We start from the raw sequence: 21086 nt of genomic DNA on the forward strand, positions 1-21086 counted from the left end.
TCGATATTCTCAATGGAAAAAAATCGAACAAAATGAATAATTATAAAACGTTCTGAAACACCTCTGGTCCCTGCACAATCCAAGCCCTAGAAGCCACACCCTGTTTGTGCAGTAGTTTGCAAATGGAATAAACTGTAAGTGAATTACCCACAATATGGAATTCTTTAAATCTCTGAAAATATAAATCAACCACCGGTCCACAGGCAACACCTGTGTAAATGCCCTTGGATTTGAAAGTACATGTATCTGAACCACACGATAAACAGAATAATTGACTTGAGCAAGTCTAATCCTCCAAATTGCAAACTTCAAGCATGCGCATTTACGCAACCAATATGGCAGCTTCCGTATGAAACTTGTTGGTTTCTTTTCGCAAAAATATTTCTTTCTTTTTGTCCTATAAACCATTATTCTGAAGTATTATTCGCGAAGGATAACAATGGCAAGTGGGAGATCAAGTAGCGTGCATTCTTGGCAAGGAGTGTCGATCGATACTGGTCCGTTTGAGACGGTTCACCGATGGCGACGTATGCCCGACTGTGATGAGTTCGTGGGCGCACGGTAAGCATATCCCGTATGATGGATGTGGCATGTGCCGCGTAGAGTGTGTGTGTAGCTACAATTTAGTACATCATTGGCCAGGTACACATGACACACAGTGCACAGGTTTCGGTCCAGTAAGCAGTTGTTAGTCCCAATCGTGCCAACTAAAGATAGTGTTGCCATGTTGCAGTGGCTTATTTGTTCTGGTGGAAAGAGTAGCGAGTTCGATGACATTTTGAGTTTCTGAAGGGACCCCAGCAAACTTGGTAAGTTGGTATCATTTGAAAGTGTAAGAACTGAGAAATCCGATGATACTTACATCAGCTCATTACCTTTAAAATTAACCGAGATATTCCCATTTAATTTTGGAACAAGATACAAAGTTTCATTCTGTCAGTTTGGATAGTATACAACTGATTCACGGCAATCACTCAAACTAGCAATAATGAATGGATAGTTTTGGGTTGTATCCACACGACTTTGGTATCATTGGAAAGCTTGTTGGAAAAAGACATCTAATGGTGTTTAAAGTAATTCATTACCTTTAAATTTGACCAAGATAATGCAACTTTGAATGGAACTGTGTAAATTTCTCCTCGCACAATTGATTTGAAATAATTCTACAAAATTGGTCCATAAAATGCCTCTGTATTTCACTGCAGTGATGGGCTGACATGGTGTTATCTAGAACAGCTTGTCTGCTTGTCACCTATTTGAAACTGTAATGCAAAGGACTTCAGAATAGTTCATCTCCTTTACAAGTTTTTGGAAACTCAAGTACTTGTGTTTGTTTTTTGGGTTCAGGTATTTTGTCATGGATCATGTAAGACAAAAGGAATAAGTCACATACACGGGGGCTCTGGGCGATTTTGCTGTGAATTACAAAAAAAAAAGCCCCAGAAAATCATCATAGGCAGCAATGTACCAGGTAAAAGCTTATTTCAATGTTGCAGACTTAGGCAGTGGGATGTGAAAAGCAGCCCCTGAAAATAAAATTTTCATTTTTCCCCTGGTAAGTGATAAATGAAACAGACTTTTGTTTGTTTGATTAAATACTCTGTTGTACAATGGCAAAGTGTACATGTAGGTACAGTATATAAAAGTTATAGGTAAACATTTGTCTGGGCTGGCTGGGTCAAAGTTTTCAATTAAAAACTATATCCTTCTGTGGAAAAGAATGTTGAATGGTACAAAAACATATACCATCATTGTCAAATTACCAAAATAATGAAAATAAAACAATTACAGCAAAATTGACAAGTCATCATCACATCATCATCAAACTGATTTTGTATATGGTTTGTTCATCAACAATCTGTTGGTTTGTATGAAGGAATGTTTGGATGTTTGAGCGAAATAAATGTCGAATATTCAAATAGTGAATTATTCGAATTGACTCAGCCCTAGCCCTAATGTGCGGATCAAATCGCAGCTTATCGCAAGTTCCACAGCAACACACACTGTCAGAATCAGCACACTCCAAACTTCCCGAAAATACTACTTTTACATACCCTCTCCCCCCTTCATAATGCTTTTTTTAAATGATTTTTGTCAGTTTTCCCATGAAAACCGGTGGCATTAAATGGTTTGATTTTAGTGAAATTACCTATGAAGTTTTGACAACTTTGGTATCAGTCGGAAGTTCAGAGCCTCTTTGATGAGAATATTTCATAAAAACAGAGGGTGTTTACTGGAGGAGGAAGAGAGCTTAAAGTTGAAGGGTTTTTGAGGATTGGTGTCCTCCAGTGAAGCGGCTACCATCTGACTGCCATGTTCTCTGACTCATTTTTCTTTCCAATTTATTTTTTGGGTGTTAGACAGCATTTTAGTCCAAACTTATGACACATTTTGAAAGAGAAAGTTCTTGGCTACAAGAGGATCACGAATTTAAAAATATTGGAGATAACTATTTTTACCGTGAGTTTTTGTCATCAAGGTTTTACACACTAGCAGATATGACTGCATGCTCTGATAATTCTGTTGAACTTGCTAGAAAGAGTTCCATAGGCCTACACGGACAACACTAATTACCCTTAAAATGATATAACCACCATAAACATGTCATCACATAAGAAATGAAACTTAGCCAAGAATATTCCAAAGCAATTACTTAGAAAACACTTCTTTTTTTTCAGACAAGCCTTATAGGTTTGTGCACAGGGGCATTGAGTGTTGTCTGTATATATGGAAGTCTTTCCGGGCTGGTCCAACGAGGAGTAGACAGGTAGTCTTTAGTTAACAAATTTCTACAGAGAATTTTTTCTTCAGGTTGTTTTGGCTCATACCTGACTACCGAGACAGTCACGGTGTCTGGCTTTATTCATGACTAGTAGGCCCCCTATGATCATGATAATTACATGTTGGTGTCATGGCACACTCCAGTTTTATTGATAGGCTAAGCAGCCTTGTTGTGTATTACACCATGACCTATACACACGAGTATAAATGGTCTCCACTCTCCTCCAGTCTTGACAGTGAACATTCACCGTCGCTCTTATTTTCAATGTCTATGGAAAAATTCACGTTTGGACACCTATTGCCATCCTGTGCACAAACTTTATGAGACTCTTCTGAAAAAAATATTGAGTGTTTGGGAGTGATTACCTCAAAATTTTAACTGCCGCATTTGACTTTTTAGGACATTTTATTGCTTTAAATAGAGGCTAATAGGTCATGATCTGTAGGGAAAATGACTGGCATCTTACCTGTACTCTTCTTTCCATGTTTATAGTTAAAAGGAGGAGACTTTTTAATGGTAGACACTGTTGGGCCAATACCTGACAGAATTCAACCAAAATATGCCATTCTGGCCTTTCCCCCATGACACAAACCAAAAACTAGATTCTCCTATTTGGTTTTTTTGCAAAACGAGAGTGGGGCATGCTATGGCACATGCTGGCACGGTATATATGTATGATTGTCAGGTTGGCCCATCTACAGCACCTGTTGTTAGGATAGATACTTTACAGTTAGGAGGTAATTCATTGCCAGTGGGATCCCCATCGTGCTGGGACCCAAACTCTTGCACTTGAAAACTAAAACAGCTTAACTGGCCAACTTCACTCACTTTTGAGCTGGCAAATACAAACATCAGTAGTTTTTTTGTGAGGTAAATTCAAAACAAGGTCCTCACGTCAGTGTCAATTTTCTTGTGTGGTATGTCTTCATTTCCAAGCATTGTATGTCATAGACAGTAATAAAAGGGAGTACTTTCATATGCGGATGTCACTAATTTTTCCCTACAGTGATTTATCTGAAAGTGATAATATGTCCTAAAAAGTCAAATAAATTTTGCAGGGCACATTTCAAAGCATTTACTTACAAAAAGACTTGAAAATGTTCAGACCAGTGTCATTTCGTTTGTGCACAGAGTGTCAGAATATTTGTGTGTGGAACTGATATCTGTCTGAAAGCTTCGCACCGCGGGATTCTTTGCCTCTAATCTGACTCTTTTCTAAGACTCGATGGTGCCAAACATTCACTCAAACTCACAGGGATGTTGTTGATATTTGCCCTTACTCAGGAAAGCAGAAAAAATTGAAAAAAATCAGCGAAACAAAAACAAGGGCCCACTTTAAAGAGTATAGACACTATAACACTTCAATAAGTAAGAGCTTCGAAACATTTTTCTTGATATTGAAGAATTAGATGCAGGTTTCTATTGGATTTCTGTCTCGAACTTGTTAGGATTTATTAAGAATTGTGCAATGTGTTTGTTAAGCAACAATCTTTTGTTGTTGATTTTCTTCAGAAAAACTGCTCAAACAAAATTCACAGTAATCTAAATCTGCAAAGTTACACAAATTCAATAACCATGCACAGGTTTGATGAGTTTTTCTTTAAAACGGGAAAAACTGTAAAATAAAAACAGAATCGGCGAATCTTCCCCAGAATATCCTGGAAAAGTTATTTTTGGTTTCCATTTATTCACTGTCCAAATTTTTTTAAAACAAGGAAAAATCAGACTAAATTCATGGAGTTTAAGTGGTAATTTGAGCTGCCCCTTTTTGGAAGAGCAAGACCTATTATTTATATATAATGCAATGAGGTGAGTTCCAGTAAGCGGCGGGTAACAAAACTCATAAGTAGGCCTTGTAGCTAACTGTATTTAAATTGGTTACAGATTTATGTTTAATAGCTTTATAATAAAAATTGCTACAAGCACAGGGTTGAAATTAATTCCTCATAATGTGCCTTGGATCATCATACAATGGAAACTTACTGTTTTCATTGTCAGTTTGATTTTTTTCTTTTTCTTCACAGACGAAGTAAGCACACTGCAGTGGCGTACAAAGATGCAATCTATGTGTTTGGTGGAGACAATGGGTGAGAAACAGATTCCAGCTCCTAACAAAATTGACAGATACAAAAAAAGTTTGTTGATTGTAATTGAACCTATAGTTTCCATGGTATGTTTACCACTCGTTTATGGATTTCATGAGAATATTTTTCTTTTATGCCTTTCAAAATTGATGCTACAGACGGAAGAATATGCTTAATGATGTCCTTCGCTACGATGTCAAAGAATGTTCATGGGGAAGGTAAAAGAATATTTCAACTTTGTTTTTCTGTTAATTGTGGGATCACAATTTATGTGCATGTGCAGAGTGCATACCAAATGCTCATTTTAAGCAGCCTGTAGCAGACAGATGATTCTTGGCCAAGATCCAAAGCGGTTTCTGACTTCCCTGAAGAAAGGCCTGTGGAGGTCAGGGTTAATCGTTGACCAGAAAACCTTTAACAGACTGCCGCATCTCACAGCGAAAAGCTCAACAATGCCTCTCTGGATTAACCACTTCAGCAGCTGTTATTTTTTTACTTTTTAAGATGTGCTTGTAACCTCCCTAACAACTCTCCTGTAAGCATTCTTTTAAAAGGAGCATTTTGGTGCTTGTATGTTAACCCCTGTTTATTTACCTCAAATGAGGGCTAGGCAGGTAATAAACAAAGCCATGTGAAAAGCTCAGGATGTATTGGAGTAAATTATGACATCCTTTTACTAACACAGGTATTGATTGGGAAGGCTCTTATGGTAAAGCACTTTGGGAATCGGATTAACGGTTCCTGGGATAACTTCAAGTGTGCATTATCCACATTATTCAGGAAATCCCTTGAAAGCTGTGTCAATTTTGGTAAAAGTGCATGGACCCAGAGAAAAAGTTGGAAGGTTGTTTACATTGAGGCGACCTTGGAGCTACTGGTAACCTGACTTAAAATTGTTTGTACTTTCCACAAAATAGCTGCAAAAATTCAATTTATTTGAGGCCAACTCTGTTTATTCCTCATGGAAAATTGCACCAGCCTTCAGTGAGGTTTTATTCCACATTATAGGTGTCAGTCTGTTACCATGGCAACAGACAGCTTTAACTAATCCTTGCAGGGTCCAATTTTCAAAACAAATCTCTGAGGTAGAACACTTCCAATAAAGAAACAGCACTTAAGTTCCTAACTTACTACAATCATGTGGTAGAACGGGATACATTTAAAAGTCCCTTCCAATATGTTAGTTTGTTGTCCCATGAAGGAACTCTTTCTTTCCTCCATGGTTACTCACAAAGTTACCCTTTACTGTTTCTCTTGTTATAACTTACATTACCAGTTGGATTTGCATGACTTCATCTTACCTTTGCTTCTCCCAAACAATTCAGGGTCCAGTCCACTAATTCAAGCCCCATTCAAAACTGTGTAAAATCAGCACTGTTCAGGGCCTAATAACATGCATACCAACATCCCTGAGATTTCTGAAACACAAATGAAATTCTTGTCTGGTCACTAATCTTTCAATTTCTTTTCAATTTTTTTGTGGGTTAACCAATTACATTTTTAATTATTCCCACACAACAAAATCACCCCCCCCCCAAAAAGTGATTTTTCCGAAGTCCAATTGCAGCCATTTTTCAAGTGGCAACCCTCAACTTTCTCGGGCACTTACGACCATTTTTCAACCGTAGTTTTTAGCCAGGGAGTTCATCCTGGCAACGGTTTACACAATCTCACCATTTTGGGGGCCAAACAATCTCCTTTTTCAAAAGATGCTGTGGGGGCACTTTTAATGCTAATGAGCTGGCCAGAAATTCTCACTTGAATTAGTGGTCTGTACCCTTCATATTTGTGCCTAAGTTAATGACCTGGTCTTGAGCATTTGCAACAAACTGTTACTAGAAAGCTAATATCCAGGTGTTTTTGGAACTGTTTGTTTTTTGACAGGAGCAAGGTGCAATGACAGCCTATTATGTCACTTATTCAGAGTGGAGTGTTGACGTTTTAGATACTCTGTGTCTAAGTCCATATTCCAGCTTTTGCCCTGCCCTTACTTGTACATGTAGTATGTAAACCTATGCATATATGCTGTTCGATTTTATGCCAAGTTTACCGCACCAAGTTTGTTCAACCTGTACCAGTCGATGACCAATTTTGCACTTTGAGCAAACTCAGTAAATTGATGAAATCTTCCCCTGTCCTACTTTTCCCAAAAGGTCAATATACATGGATGGATGTGATGATATTGTGAGTCTTGTTCGAGTATTGTATCTTCAGACAAAATAAATTAATTTTAGACATTCATGTTGTGACTCCTAGAACATTATAAAAAGACATCGTAGAAAGTGAAAACAAAATGCCTTGGAAACAAAGAAAGGGGAGGGGAGTTAATTCTTAAAAGGAACTTAACATAAAATCTGGGATAGTGGATTAATATACAGTGTACTAGTTAACTAAGTTGACTACCCGATGTCTACGTAATCATTGGGGATAATAAGTTGCTTCCCTGTTTTTACTTGAATTTAAATCACCGATAAACTCCCAATTTTTTTTTTAACATGTGTACCGATTTTTCCAAAATAAGTAAGACCTTAAAATTTGCACACCTGTAAGATCAGCTAATCCAATTATATGCATATTTTGTGAATACATTAGTCAAAACAGTCAGCAGTTTTGGAAAATAAATTCAGACTTTTGGAAGTGGGGACAATTTATTCTGGGGTCAGTGTGATTACACCAATGGAAACAAGAAGGCAACCCGTTTTCTGAGCTGTGCAGTTTTATAGATTTGTGAAATGAATCACAATGCAGGAAAACCAGCAAGATAGAAAAATACATGTATTGACATAGTGTACATGCACTCACAGGGAGGAAGGTGGGTGGGGCCCATTTGGGGGGGGTCCCCTAGGCTTTGGTCAAGTAGAGAAACTGTGGCACCAGCTGCCGATTTGCTCATGAAATATATGTTTCTGGATCATGTACATGTACATTCAGGTTATATTGCATTTGTTGAAGTGTCTTGATATGCTCAGAGGTTAACCCTGTCCCAAATCCCTGTGGTGGTGTCCCCTGGCACCCCTCACAGCACCCCTTTGATTCACCCAGTCAGCAGTTTTGTTACCTGTGGGCCATCAAGCCCTGTTACTAAAAGTTTAACGACTCTTCCCTTCCTTCCTAAATGTAAACACTACAAGATGTACATGGTTTCTCACTTCAGAAACCACTTAGCTGACATGCCCCACCCCCCATGATTGAGGTCATGGCTTTTACCATAATACTGTCCACTAGATGACTTTTCCAAGTGCCTTTGCCAGGAAAGTTTAATTTCGTTATAACGATATTAATGGTTGTACTTCCCAGCACATCAAATTTGAAGCACCAAAATGGTAGAGTGTTAACCCACCTCTCCTTGTGCAGACCTTGAACTTCCCTTCGCATGCATTGGAACAGCAAGGGTTTTGAAATTTTCCACTGTGACATGCATCTTTGCACCTCTCGTAGAAATGAGAACTTTTTGGAGGAAATAGAACAACATGATTCAATGTGTAAACCTCCAAGGCAATTACCTGTCTGTAGTTCATCTACAGATATGAATTTCGCATCATGCAATAGATCAACCCCCTACACGTACAACGTATGTGTACCTGTAACCTTACCAGACTAGCCTATCAGTTGAACCAGTATCCAAGGCTACAGGAGTCAAATAGTTGTCCAGTGAAAAGAGTCAAACAGCTTTAATGTCAGGTAATAACAATAATAATAAATCGCTTATTATAAAGCGCGATTCACGTAAGGCAGATTAGAGCGTTGTACAATTACAAATTATGTTAAAAGTGTCAACTTCAGCAAAAACCAACTGAGATTTCCCAGTTTCACCTGCATTTTTGGCTTCTTTGTTGCCGACACTACTCTTTGATTGCAGTGAAGGGATTGAATGTATTGCAAGCAAGAATTTGACTGCTATAATCATGATCTAGGCCTACTGGTAGTCAGCAAAGAGCAAGCCAAATTGCTAGGGGTATGAAAAGGCCAGTCTTTTTGCCTTCCAGGTTGATCTGATTGTCTCTGTAAAAGGTAACTGTTTTATTGCTTGGTAAAAAATCTTGACCATTGTAAGAATGTAGCTGAGCTAATTTTAAAATCCAGTTTGGTTTGCAAGTCTTTTTCTTTACATTGTACAAACTGGGCCACCGCAGACCCATTCATAACTCTACAGTTGTTAATAACATGCACTGGGTATTTATCACGTAAAAATAAAAAACCCAACCCACTTTTGGCCACGTGGTTTTATCTTCAAAAACATGCCATCGGCTTCATATCAGTGGAAAAGCCCTTTTGACTTTCATGTCAAACACTGAATGCAGTGCCCTGAAAATGTTGCACTTATGATTAGGTGATCAGGTATTACCCTTATCAACAAACCTTCCACTTCTGGTTTTGTGCTAATCAGACGGATTCAGTCTCCTCAATAGCTAGAGTTTGAGCGTGAAAAGTTGCACTGAATTGGATCCTAATTTGATGGGTTTTCAGGCAGATAGCCAAGGCTGATTACCAGTGCTCCAACCTGTAGGCCTAGAGGCACCTGTCCTGTACATGTATGTAGGTCCTAACTGAGGCACAAGGGGTCCATCTCTTATCTAGACAGACTCCTGGTCCAATTCATCATGCTGGATTCCCACATTCCAAGCTGGTTGATAGCTAATCTGTAAAAATTAGTTTCAAGTCTTCTCAGAACTAAAAATTTCAAGAGAGATGCTAAACCTGCTAACACTTATCTTGTGCATGTTGGCGTTTCTGAAGATGCCCTGGGGTGAAGTTAAGGCGACCAGAAAGTATTTAAGAACCTGCAGTATCAGAACACCAATCTTTTTCTTTTTCTTGTTTTCCCCAACGCTGAGTAAGAAATAAACTTGTTTTCGTGGTCACTTTCATTTTCCTGACTACTCTGAGATGACTAAGGTCAGTGCCTATCACTCATCATGTGCCTGGCTATTTGTCTGGCACTCAGAGGTCATGGCCTCTGATGGTCTCCTCTTCTGCTGTTTCCAAGGATACCGTGCTGAGAAGTTCTTAATCATCCCGCTCAGTCATGATGGACGCAAGAGGAGACAAACCATCATAAATTGTCAAGGATTTGTTGGAGGACATTTCCTTGAATGTTTAGGTGTCCATATCCAGCAAAACCAGATAATATATTCCGGGCAAGAAGGCTTGATTGTGGATCTGGGAGATAGTTAGGGTTTTCCTGTGTTTGGGTTTAGTTTTTTGTTTTGTTTATGTTTTATTTGTTCAATTGTTCATTGGTTCGTGTTTCCTTCATCCCTATTTGGAAGTGACAGATTTTTTGGGGAAAAGTTGTTTTGTTTGAGGAACGTTTAACCCTAACCCCCTAGGGACCGTTGAAATCCTGCATAACCTTGTTGGGTTCAGCGTGGTTAGGGTTAAAGTGCTATTGTACATCGATCTAGTACTTGTATGGTTACCAAAAACCGGACATTTAAACGTCAGTATTAGTAGTTTTATAATTCTTCTTTTTCTTTGCAGGGCTTTTACTACAGGCACCCCTCCTGCCCCAAGATATCACCACTCAGCCGTGGTCTACCATGGAAGCATGTTTATTTTTGGTAATAATTCTTCAGTTTATACTTCCTTTTACAAATTCATCATTTCCTGTTCCCTGTTTATATTGTTTGTCACTTGTCTTCGAAGCATTTGTCATCCAGGAAACTCCCCTCTTTTAAAGTAATTTTAACAATTTGTCAGTTTTATTACCAACAGCCAACAGTACAAGAAATAATTGCTGCTGTAGTTGATTTGGAGAAAATTTGAGATATGTTTTGAAGACCGATTCACTATTTAGAGCCCAATTTGACTTTGAAGAATGAATCAATCTCATTTTGGGTACGGTATGTTTTTGCACCAATACTTGCATTAATTTTCTTGTATTTTAAACCCAGCTCCTTGAGCATTTTCATCAGAAAACACGCTCACTCCTTCCAAATCCAGTACTGCAGAAACTTAATGGAACCTTCTTCATAGAAAGCTCCCCCCTCCCTGTGAATTAACAATGGCAGGGCTTCTGCGTGCATCGACCCGAGTCAATTGAATAACCTCCTATAAACATTGAAATTGTAATAAACTTTGCCCAAGTGCATGCGCCTTTAGGTTCACTGTCCCAGCTGGAAATACTTTCCTGTGGGACCCAACCACATTAGTGCATTTCCATTTCCACACACACACACAAAAAACCATCCCAGATAGACCTACCCCAATCCTGAAAGACAAGCGCATCCCGCTCCATCCCCCTGAGACAAAGCCAGGGAGGGATGCCTCGGAAGGCTGGCAAGTCATCACCTCAGGATGGATAAACGGAAGATAGGTCTAGTGTCATCTTCCCGATCTTGTTCCTGCCCTCTAAGGATACTCATCAGGGCCTGCCTGCCTGCTCTGGCCTAATTATGGACAGTCAGGGGTTGCTTTCTGTAGATGAACGAGACATTTTTCACTTGCGGGTGTCTGACTGTAGTCTCATCTCCAGACTGGGCAAGGTGTCCCCAAGGATTTCCGTGCACATTCAGTGAGGCAGTGCATGTGGGAAATCATTGCTTGTCTCCATGAGTGTGCATGTACATTGAAGGTTGTGCACAACCATTAATTAGCCGACTCGCAACGTTCACCGGGAGATTGTAGAGGATTTTGCCGGATTGAGGAAGACAGAGCTTCCGGGTGGGGAAGCAGGATTGGGCCAAGGGGGCCGTTGGCCTTTGGCCATGGATCGGTCTATTAATGGCTGTTGCCTGATTGCCTCACAACTGTCTCCCCCCCGTACTTTGAAAATATTTCCTCTGCCGTTTGAGTAGAGCCCAGCTGGTAGTTGCTGGATGCCCCTTGAAATTTTATATTCAAAGAATGTGTCTTTGTAAGATCCAGGAAGATTCCCAGCAAAGATTCTTGGGGAGGTGGGGTTAATGGAAGTCCCTCCCTCCCTTAGTTATTGTCTATATAATGTACTTTGTTAGTTGATAGAATGATAATACGTACCAACCAACATGATATCCAGCCTTGAGGCAGTACCCCATTACTACCCCTGTTCATCATGCGGATAACATATTCCCAGACCATCTCATGGACTTCTACCATTACGAATGCATATTTGCACGTACAGCAATGTGCTGGCAAGCTATTTGTGAACTTGCCCAATGGATGCCCACATGGAAAATCAAATTCTGCTCTAATTGCTACTTTTTTTTGATTTGTTTCAAGATTGCTTTCTTCAGCCCCTGCAGTTGTTCTTCTTTGGAGAAATCACTGCTAAGATTTAAAGATTAAATTTTTATGTCGGGTCTGGAATCTTAAGTGATGCTGGTTCAGCATGTTGATTGGAATGTTAAGTTAGCCGTAGCCCCAATGTTGTGAACAAATGAGAAAAGAAGAATCTCGAAATTTAAATTTGTCCACAAAAATTGTCATGTCTTGATTTGCTATCTGCATGAAACCCCCCCAACGTCGGCCTCTCAACCTGCAATCGAACGATTGCTTACTGGGGTTCGTATTTCATACAGTCCACACGTAATCACTCGTCTCTCAGTAGAGCAGACGAGCAGACGAGCAGACGTAGACGAGAGAAAGGGGGGGAAAATGGTAACTCCATGTGGCTGGTTGTGGAATGGAAAACCGTCTGCGAGCCCTGACCTTTGAAGAAGTGAGCTAGAGAGCTATTTGCCGAGCCCTGCTGACAGCTCTAATTTTTCCTAATGGCTGTTTACCTCGGCATCCTTTTGCCCTTTTATCAGATTCAAAAGAAAAGAACTCGATGGGGATTTTAAATGGTGATGGAAGTGATATTGGGGCGGGGCTCCCTCATTTGACTTTATTCCTGCTGTTTTTCTGTTTCAAGAACTTTGCTTTGGACGTTAAAGTTGGAAGGTGGGATTGTAAAGGTTGTTGCTCTAGAATCCCAGGCTGTTGGAAGTGTAAAGCTTGTTTAGCTAGATTATGGGCTAGAAATGTTAGATACATAGAATAAATTTGGGGGAAAATCGTGATCACATCTGTAACAGGCTTGCTATCTGACGTGTAAAAAGCAGCTGTGTTGGCAATTACGCAACTTAAAACTCGGCAATCATGAATAGAATATTCAAATGTACTGTTAAAGGGTTGCTTCAAATAATATTCATGTTCATCAAAGCGCTTTCTCACATGTTAATCAAACTGAAGCCAAAATTCCTTCTCAGCTGCTGCCTGGCTGGGCTTGTCAGTGATTCATTTGTCCTTGGGTTGTTGCTTGTCCAGTGGTCAAAGGGTCAAGTTGGGTACAGCAGGGGCAGGCGTGGTAAAGACATTAAGCCTCACAGGGAGCTTTACTTGCAATCATCCTGTGAATATTCGGGAGGCATTCGGAGCAGTTCTCTTGCATGTGGATTGTGGATCACCATCCATTTCTGTCATAGCGGTTATCTTTTAAATCCATCCGGTAGGATTCAGAGGGAATTTTTGTAGAAAATGCACAGTGCAAGACAGCTGCCTTTAACGGGAGATCTTTTGCTGTTCTGTATTTCAGAAGTATTCAAATTGAGGGAGAGGTCTGGGAAAAAGGGAAGAATTCCCAGGCCTGAAGTGGAAGGGACATTGTGTTTCAATGCTTAATAATATTCAAACCAAAGAAAATTGATGAAAGTGAGATTCGAACCTGCAACTTCTGGACTACTGCACCTGTATCCTGTCTACTCCTGTTTAATGGTTGTTTCTGTTACTTGTCAATGTTTTGTTCATGAGAGGAAAGGTGTGATGTCAGCAAGCCGCAAAAACAAAGTTGCCCTCCAAAGCTTCAGTCGTTGACCTTTTTCACAAGAAATTTGGGAATTTTAAAAAAAAAAACCTCCCATAAAAAACTGCCCACAAGTTCCTTCACCATTCCATGAAAAGTTGTCAATTTGCATCAATCAAATGTAGAACTTGCATACAGCAAACCCCTTGCTCAAAGTTCAGTGTGCCATTGTTGACTGTCATGATTCGGCGATTTACAAAAGTCCACCAACTCGTTGAAAGGCATATATATTTTAGAGTCGCATCATCTGTATTTTTGCATCACTTTGGATCAGCACGTTCCCCTAGTTAGCCCACAGGAACTCGCCGCATACTTGATACCCTTGTTTACTCAAGTTAAGCCACATTATGGATGTGGATCGAAGACGCCCTGAAACGAGACGTAATAGAAGACACATTGCATTTCTGTTTTTTGCCACCTGGTTACGCGTACACCTCTCAAATTGATCGCCGGAGTTCTCCCAATCTCCACCTTGACTGTCGAAAACATAAAGATTGATTCCATCCCTGTGAAGGAGTAAAACATTATTTGTCGCTGCATGTTATTATAGCTTCCCCTACCCCTCCCTAATTTCCTGGATATATTTGTCTCCACTTTCAGCGGTTTTTTTTTAAAGTACCAAAGGTTTAATGGCTTTTGGCTAGCTCCCCCCGTCCTTGAGCAAATATATTGACAAGAGGTGGCAGCAAGTCACTTTTTGCAAGTCCAAGTCAAGTCATGATATGCAAGTCCAAGTCAATTCGCAAGTCATTAGGTCCAGTCACAAGCCATTAGGTCACCGGGCAAGTCATTAGGTCCAGTCACAAGTCATTTAGTCACAGGGCAAGTCAAGTCACAAGTCTCTTTGTCCAAGTACAAGTCAAGCTGAACATTATTTTGTCCAGCTGTAATAAGCAAAAAGAACCAGGCGTCAACTTGCGAAGTTACGACAGCTGAACACCTTTTTTCCAATTGTTTTGACAATGCGTACCTGTCGTATATTGCACCTCTATCTAATTTAATAAATGTACTTTGCAGGGTGGTTATAAGCGTTGAGATGAAATAATGAAATATTGAGGGTGCTGTTTATCCTAGTCACACGTCAACGCAACGTAGCAGCATGATATGCATGCTGCCCTGATCTACACCTGCAGCTGGGTGAAGTAGAAGCTGCCCAACTCGAAGTCCGTTTTTTATGCTCATAAGGTGTAAACTGAATAGCTTAATTCAAAATATATGGGGCCGGTCGAGTAGCGTCTGACTTGGGTTGGTAACAAGTCATTTTTGGCAAGTCCAAGTCAAGTCTCAAATATATAAATGAATTAATTAGAAATTGCCAATCAAACAAACTATGAATAGAAATGTATTGCATTCCATTTGAACCTTGCCATTTGAACCTTGACCTTGGATCCTTCAAATCCACTGGGAAATTTTGAAAGCTACATGTACACATGTATGTAACTCAGTCACAGAATGGGCCATGGGGCCCCTTCAATGCCCCCTTCCAAAAAAATTGGCCAAGGGGCCCCTTTCATGTCCACCCCTCCGAAAAAAAATTAATTGTGTACCCCCCCAAGTTCATCAGGCAATTCAGTGATAGTGATTCAGAGCACGTTGGGTTGTTTTTAGTCTTTCTACATAAACAACTAGCACGCCTTGCCCCATGTGACATCACAGTGGCTGCGTTCTGTAGATTAGCTCATTAGTGTTTTATGACAGTATAGATATATTGTGGTTTTTATGGAGATGCTCAAACCAATATATTGTCTTGGTATTAGTTCGTCTATGCGTCATCTCAAGCCAGGCATATCTCCCATTACTCACAATGTGGAAATATGGTCTGAGCTCTTCTCCTAGCTCGGATCTCCATATGCCAAGACAAGATCTTGCCTCACAGCTAGTTTTCTAGCAATTTATTGAGTTTCTGTGGAAGGCTGACAAAATATAGAATTTTTTTTCCTCATGTCAGCATGAACCAGTTTCTGCTAAATAAGGGAAATGGTAAAATGATGGTGCTACTTTCGTTTTGTTTGAGTTCATATCTTGTATTGAAAAATCTTTAAGTGGCTGTAACTTGGCTGCTTGGGGTCTGTTGCCATGGAGCCAGAGCCAGACTGTTTGTGATATTCATTGCATTATGAAATGGCTGTAATGCACAAGAAATTGCATGCATTCCTTGTCATTAAGAGAAAAAACTGGGTAGTTTGTAATAACTTGCTGGGGATTGGAATGGATGAGGAGTGTAGCGTATAGAAACCAGCTTTCTAGGCAAAATTCCCGAAGATCTTTGGAAACTTTTTTCCATGGGCAGAAAGTTCTTGGAGAATGTTGGTCAGTACAAAAAGGACAATTGCATGATTTGTATAGTGATTTTCAGCCCTTGGGTTATCAGCTCATCTGAACAGCAGTGACACCTCACACATGACACCCTACATACCACCATGACGATTGACGGTCAAAGCCAGGGACCAGTGAAGTCTGCCCTCAGCAGGGCAGGATGTGCTTGAAGCAGATGCAGGACACCAGATAACTAACCCCTTTTGCCTGCTGCAAGGCGTTTGGCCCTTTGTAGTTATCCCACAGCACAACAGTTTTAACATCTTCCTCCTTTGTGACAGGCATTTGGATTGTCTCATGAGGGTGACTTGTTGCCGCAGAAGACTGCCAACATCTGTCTGTGCTGTTTCATGAAAATACAGCTTTTCTTCCCATACGTTTAGTAAATAGGAGATTTTAGCTGTGCAGATGTCGGAGAGGGTTCATTGGCCCAAATATGGAACAGTGACGTGCCTCGTTTACCCAACCTACTTACTGTCAAAAATAAACTACAAACAAATACCCACTTCTGTTATCAGAGTAAAAATTTTAAGAATGACTAACTTTGTTAACAACTACTTCAAATCTCCGAATTGCAAATTGCATTTCAAAAGTTTCACAACTCTGATTGTAAACAATTGTTTTCCCTTTCGAAAATTCCTGTACTCTGGAATCCAGTGACTACAATTTAGAAATAGTTGCAGCAGTGTCACATTCACGTGTATGTTGCACGCACTCTTAAAAACGACGTACGCACAGAAAATAACTGTCGTCGGATTGGTCTATATTAAAGCTAAGATTTACACCTGTTCAATGACAAAGCATAACCCTCTTGTTTTGTGTGTTATTGTTTGCTTACAGGTGGGTATACTGGTGACATCTACTCAAACTCCAACCTGCAGAATAAGAACGATTTGTTTGAGTACAAACTCTCCAATGGACAGTGGGTGGAGTGGAAGTTTGAAGGAAGGTAATCAAGGAACATTGACCAGCCCGTGGTGACCACTCATATCGTTGCTTGATATAGAGACGTGTATGAAAAACTGTATTGCAACATTTAGACCTAAAGGTCAGTTGGGGAGTCAGGTTGGCGTAGTGGCTCTTTTCTTGCATTCCGCCTCTGCCACTCAGGTTCGAATCCCACCTAGGTTGGCATTTAGTCCCTGCCTGATTCCATGGTTTTTCCTGAAATAGATTTATTTGGGGTTTTCTCACCACCTCCGAAGTTGAACATTTTCGTCATTATCTTCTTCGTTGTGAGGACTCAAACAATTGGCTTTTGTGGGATGGTTACCCTAATTGAAAATGGTAATTAGTGAACTCATAAATAAATTTCAAATACTATTTAAAGGAAACTTACATAGAGGAATGGGTGTCTTACTTAAAATACTGTGCTTTTTATCTAGGGCACCTAGCTACTGTTTGACACTGAAGTCATAAGAAAAGTTAAAGCCAGATTTTTTTTGTAACGGGAGAATGCTGGTTTAAAAATCATTTATTAACTCATGATTTTTAAACTCAGACTTTTAAGAATACTTATATAAAGATGACGCATGCATGTACACTTTTTGATTTTAAAATCTAGCTTTTCAGTCCAAGCGCACTGATGTGGTTTGCTGTAAGCGGTCACTGTTCAAAGTAGGAAAAACATATTATGTCCCACTCAACTGAATTTCGTAAGCAATAATATTGGACCGTCCATTTCCTTCCCTGGAAGTGGCATTATTCAAAGCATCCGTCCTACTACTGTAAGAATCCAGGCGTGTTTAAAATTCTGACCCAACATGGGTCTGTGGGGTCAGTTCTTGGCGCATTCTAAGTAAGGGTTCTAACAAGCACGTCCTCCTAATTTGTAGTTATTGCTGCCAGGCCTGTGGGCCCGTGGGCTTCACAAATTGGATCAAGACGGGGGGGCTGTAAATAACGACCATGTTACTACCAAAAAAAAGCTTGGAAGCAAGCAGACGGACACCGCTGACAAATCCACGCCAGGATTAATTTGCAGTTAAACTGAAAAGTAGGCAGAGCTTACACTGGTAGGAGGGAGTCCAGCATGATTTCTCACACTCTCGTGTTTCTTTCAGTTGCTTTTTCATATTTCTCTCAAGCCGCAGTCCTAATTGCTTCTTGTAATGGCTTCCTGTGAGCTTGCAGTATTTTCAGCTAGCCACCGTCAAACTGATTGGGAAGAAGAATTTCCTCTTCTTCCTCCAACTTGGGGCCAATTGTCAGGTGTAACGAAGGGCCATGGGGTGCACCTTTTTTTTTTACGCTGTCCAGTCCACTAGGTGATTCTAAATTTAATTTCCAGCCATAAAAAAAATAGGTATCCTGAAGATTACCAGTTACGTGTTTTCAATGTAGAAAACTAATTTTCATTGTAGAAAAGATAGTGTGGCATGCATGTATCATATGTAGGATAAACTGACTAGGCAGCGTCGCTGTGGTAGCACCACACTCCACGTCATTGTCCTTAAAATATGACAAATTTCAATCCAAAAAGGCATTGGATGTTCCTTCCATCTGCATGCGAGTGTGGTATTACCGCAGTAATGACTTTTACATGTGATTCCAATGCCTTTTACATGTGATTCCGGTTACCAGATCATCCCACAGTGGGCCTTGGATGGGCAGACTAGACACTTACTCATTCGTACACGTATGAGGGCTTGCACTTTCTGAAATTTCATTGGTTGCCGTGCATTAAGGTATTTCTTCCTGTCTTCCATTACATGTAGTGTCAGGTAATTGCAAATCTGGCAATAAGTACCAACTTGGTTATTCAACATTTATTTCAACATTACCCTTCAAAGACACATAGGTAGTGCATCGCTATACTTAAAGACAAAAATGCACGTATTTAGATTAAAAAATGCATTGAAACAATTAAACTATTACGCAGGACAAATAATATTCACACTTGAGCACAAAAACAGAGGGCAACATCTAGGTACGTGGGTGAAGCTAAAAGCTTTGTACCCCGACCTGGGACCGACAAGGACTATACAAACATTAGATATGCAGGAATGAGACAAGACTCAATCATGGCTGAATCCATCTGTCTGATTGGTACAGTGTATAATAATTAAGTGGCATCATAAATTTCCAAATATGTAGTAAGTAGTGTCATTTTCAGTTTCTTGGCAAATGCAGGCAGAGTTGGCAATGATTTTAGAGGGTCATTCAGTTTGTTCACATTTATAAGACAAACCTTTGCAGTAGCACGATGTAAATCTCTTTCTTGAGTGAGTGAAGTTCTGAAAAGAGCTGGTGGGAGGAGTGTTTCAGGTACTATGCCGCGGCCATTGTAGGGAAAATGCTCTCTCTCTCTCCTGACGATGGACAGTGCATACACTCTGAAATGTTGAGCCCACAAGTTTTCTTGAAATATGGAACCAAGTTACAGATCAGACAAAAATGAGGACCAGTTGGCCCTCGTCTGTCTTCTCAAACAACATCAATGGTCGAGTTCGGGAGGCCTGTTCTTGACACGGGTTTCTTGTTTTTGCACTCAAATGGCGGGAACACAACTCAAGAACACTGTTCTCGGAACAGGATCACACACCACCTCCTCGTCGAGGTTTTACAGGAACATGGAAAAACTCGTGACATTTTTATTTTGAACAGCTGCAAAAAGTAGAGAGATGGCTTCCGAAGTCCGAGGCAATGGGAAAATTTGCCAAATTAACATTAATTATTTCTATAACACAGAAATGAATGTTCCTGTTTAAATAGAAAAGAATTCAGCCCATCCAAACATTAACTCTCGAATAACGTACATAGACGCCGCCATGTTGCATATTGCTTGCCCCACTGACTACCAGCAATTATAACCAGTTGTTTGTTCCCCGCGTTCGTGAGGCCGACCCACGATCACCAAATCGAGCTGTTCGTTAACATACGAGAACGAGCCACCCAAACTCAGCCCATGTGTTCCTGTAACAGTCAACCCTTAATTCCTTGATGACAATGACAGGTTCGTGAATACGGACTTTTGGCTTGCACCAAGTTGGTCTCGTTAATTCATGCGTTGGAAAACAGGTGATCCCTTCCATCAAGTCTGCACCCGCCTAGTTTTTTCATCCACCTGTGCTGTATATACATCTTCTTCACAGCTATCTTCTCCACACCACCTGTTTACTCTAACCCCTCCCCCTCCAACAAACATGTCAGATTCAATACAGAGATCCAGTCCTAGAGTTTAGGCTTGCCCTGCCAAATGGTCTGCCGTTGAAACGTCACATGCACCAGTTTGCGTGCTAGTGGTCCAGGTTTTTTTAGTACCTTCCTTCCCCAACAGACATGTTTGACCACCAGAACAAATTAGACGCAACTGAGTCAGAGAGAAATTATGAAATATGACCAGAAAATGGATAAATCTTGAGATTTTCACTCCGCAGTAATCGTTAGCCTGCATGAATATTGATTGAAAGGAACTGTGAGTTACTTGACACCGGTGAAGTTTAATGGGTACTTAGTCAATTGCATGCTTGCCTTCAGGAAGGTTGTTGTTACAGCATCTTTCCACGGGGAAGCAAAACATGCAGCAGCAAACTGACGAACAATAAACACTGCAAAGGTTCCACTTCCAAAGTATCATAGCCTCTCCTTTTTTCACTTCCCCTTTCTTATTCCCTTTATGGAGTGACCCCTGGTCAACTGTTGACAACTGTGAACTGTTTTCAGTTTTTCAGATTTGGAATTCTTGACCACATTTTTCTGGAACACGACAACGTAACATTTTCATTACTTTGAATGTTAAACAGATTTACAGCAAGCACACACTTTGCACTCATGAAACACAGCCACATGACTTCTAGTCCATTCTCTGGAAAAATTACATTTTGCACTTTAGTTATCTTCGGTGAAATTTCTTTTAGGTTATTTACATGAGAAAAGAAAAAAAGTAATTGATTGTTCGAATGCCTCAAAGTGATCAATGGCTTCTCAGAATAACTTGTACATGTGATGTAGGATATTGGATTGTGATTACTTTCTGTGATGGCTTCTTGAGTAAATCTGTCAGTTCCCTTTAATTCAGGGTGGGCAGTTAAAACTAGCAATGAGCAGCCCTCATAAATCGGCATATTTTTGTCTTTTTACCACTTGAGGGAAATAATGCATGTAGAGCCTTCAGAGGCATAGTCAAGAGGTGGGGGGG

At 40.2% G+C, this 21086-nt stretch overlaps 1 protein-coding gene across 1 annotated transcript in view; it reads left to right on the forward strand.

Moving 5' to 3' along the window:
• Window positions 1–317: 317 nt before the first annotated feature.
• lztr1 (leucine zipper like transcription regulator 1) overlaps window positions 318–21086 on the forward strand; it is a 47599-nt gene continuing 26830 nt past the window's right edge. The window contains exons 1-5 of the mRNA XM_087140994.1: window positions 318–561; window positions 4807–4869; window positions 5025–5084; window positions 10348–10427; window positions 16787–16895. Coding sequence (XP_086997120.1) covers window positions 440–561; window positions 4807–4869; window positions 5025–5084; window positions 10348–10427; window positions 16787–16895 — 434 coding nt within the window. The 5' untranslated portion in view covers window positions 318–439. The remainder of the gene's footprint in view (window positions 562–4806; window positions 4870–5024; window positions 5085–10347; window positions 10428–16786; window positions 16896–21086) is intronic.

The sequence above is a fragment of the Acanthaster planci genome, linkage group LG09 (genome assembly GCF_054643075.1).
Source record: "Acanthaster planci isolate LZ-2023a linkage group LG09, COTS_SCS, whole genome shotgun sequence".
NCBI lineage: Eukaryota > Metazoa > Echinodermata > Asteroidea > Valvatida > Acanthasteridae > Acanthaster > Acanthaster planci.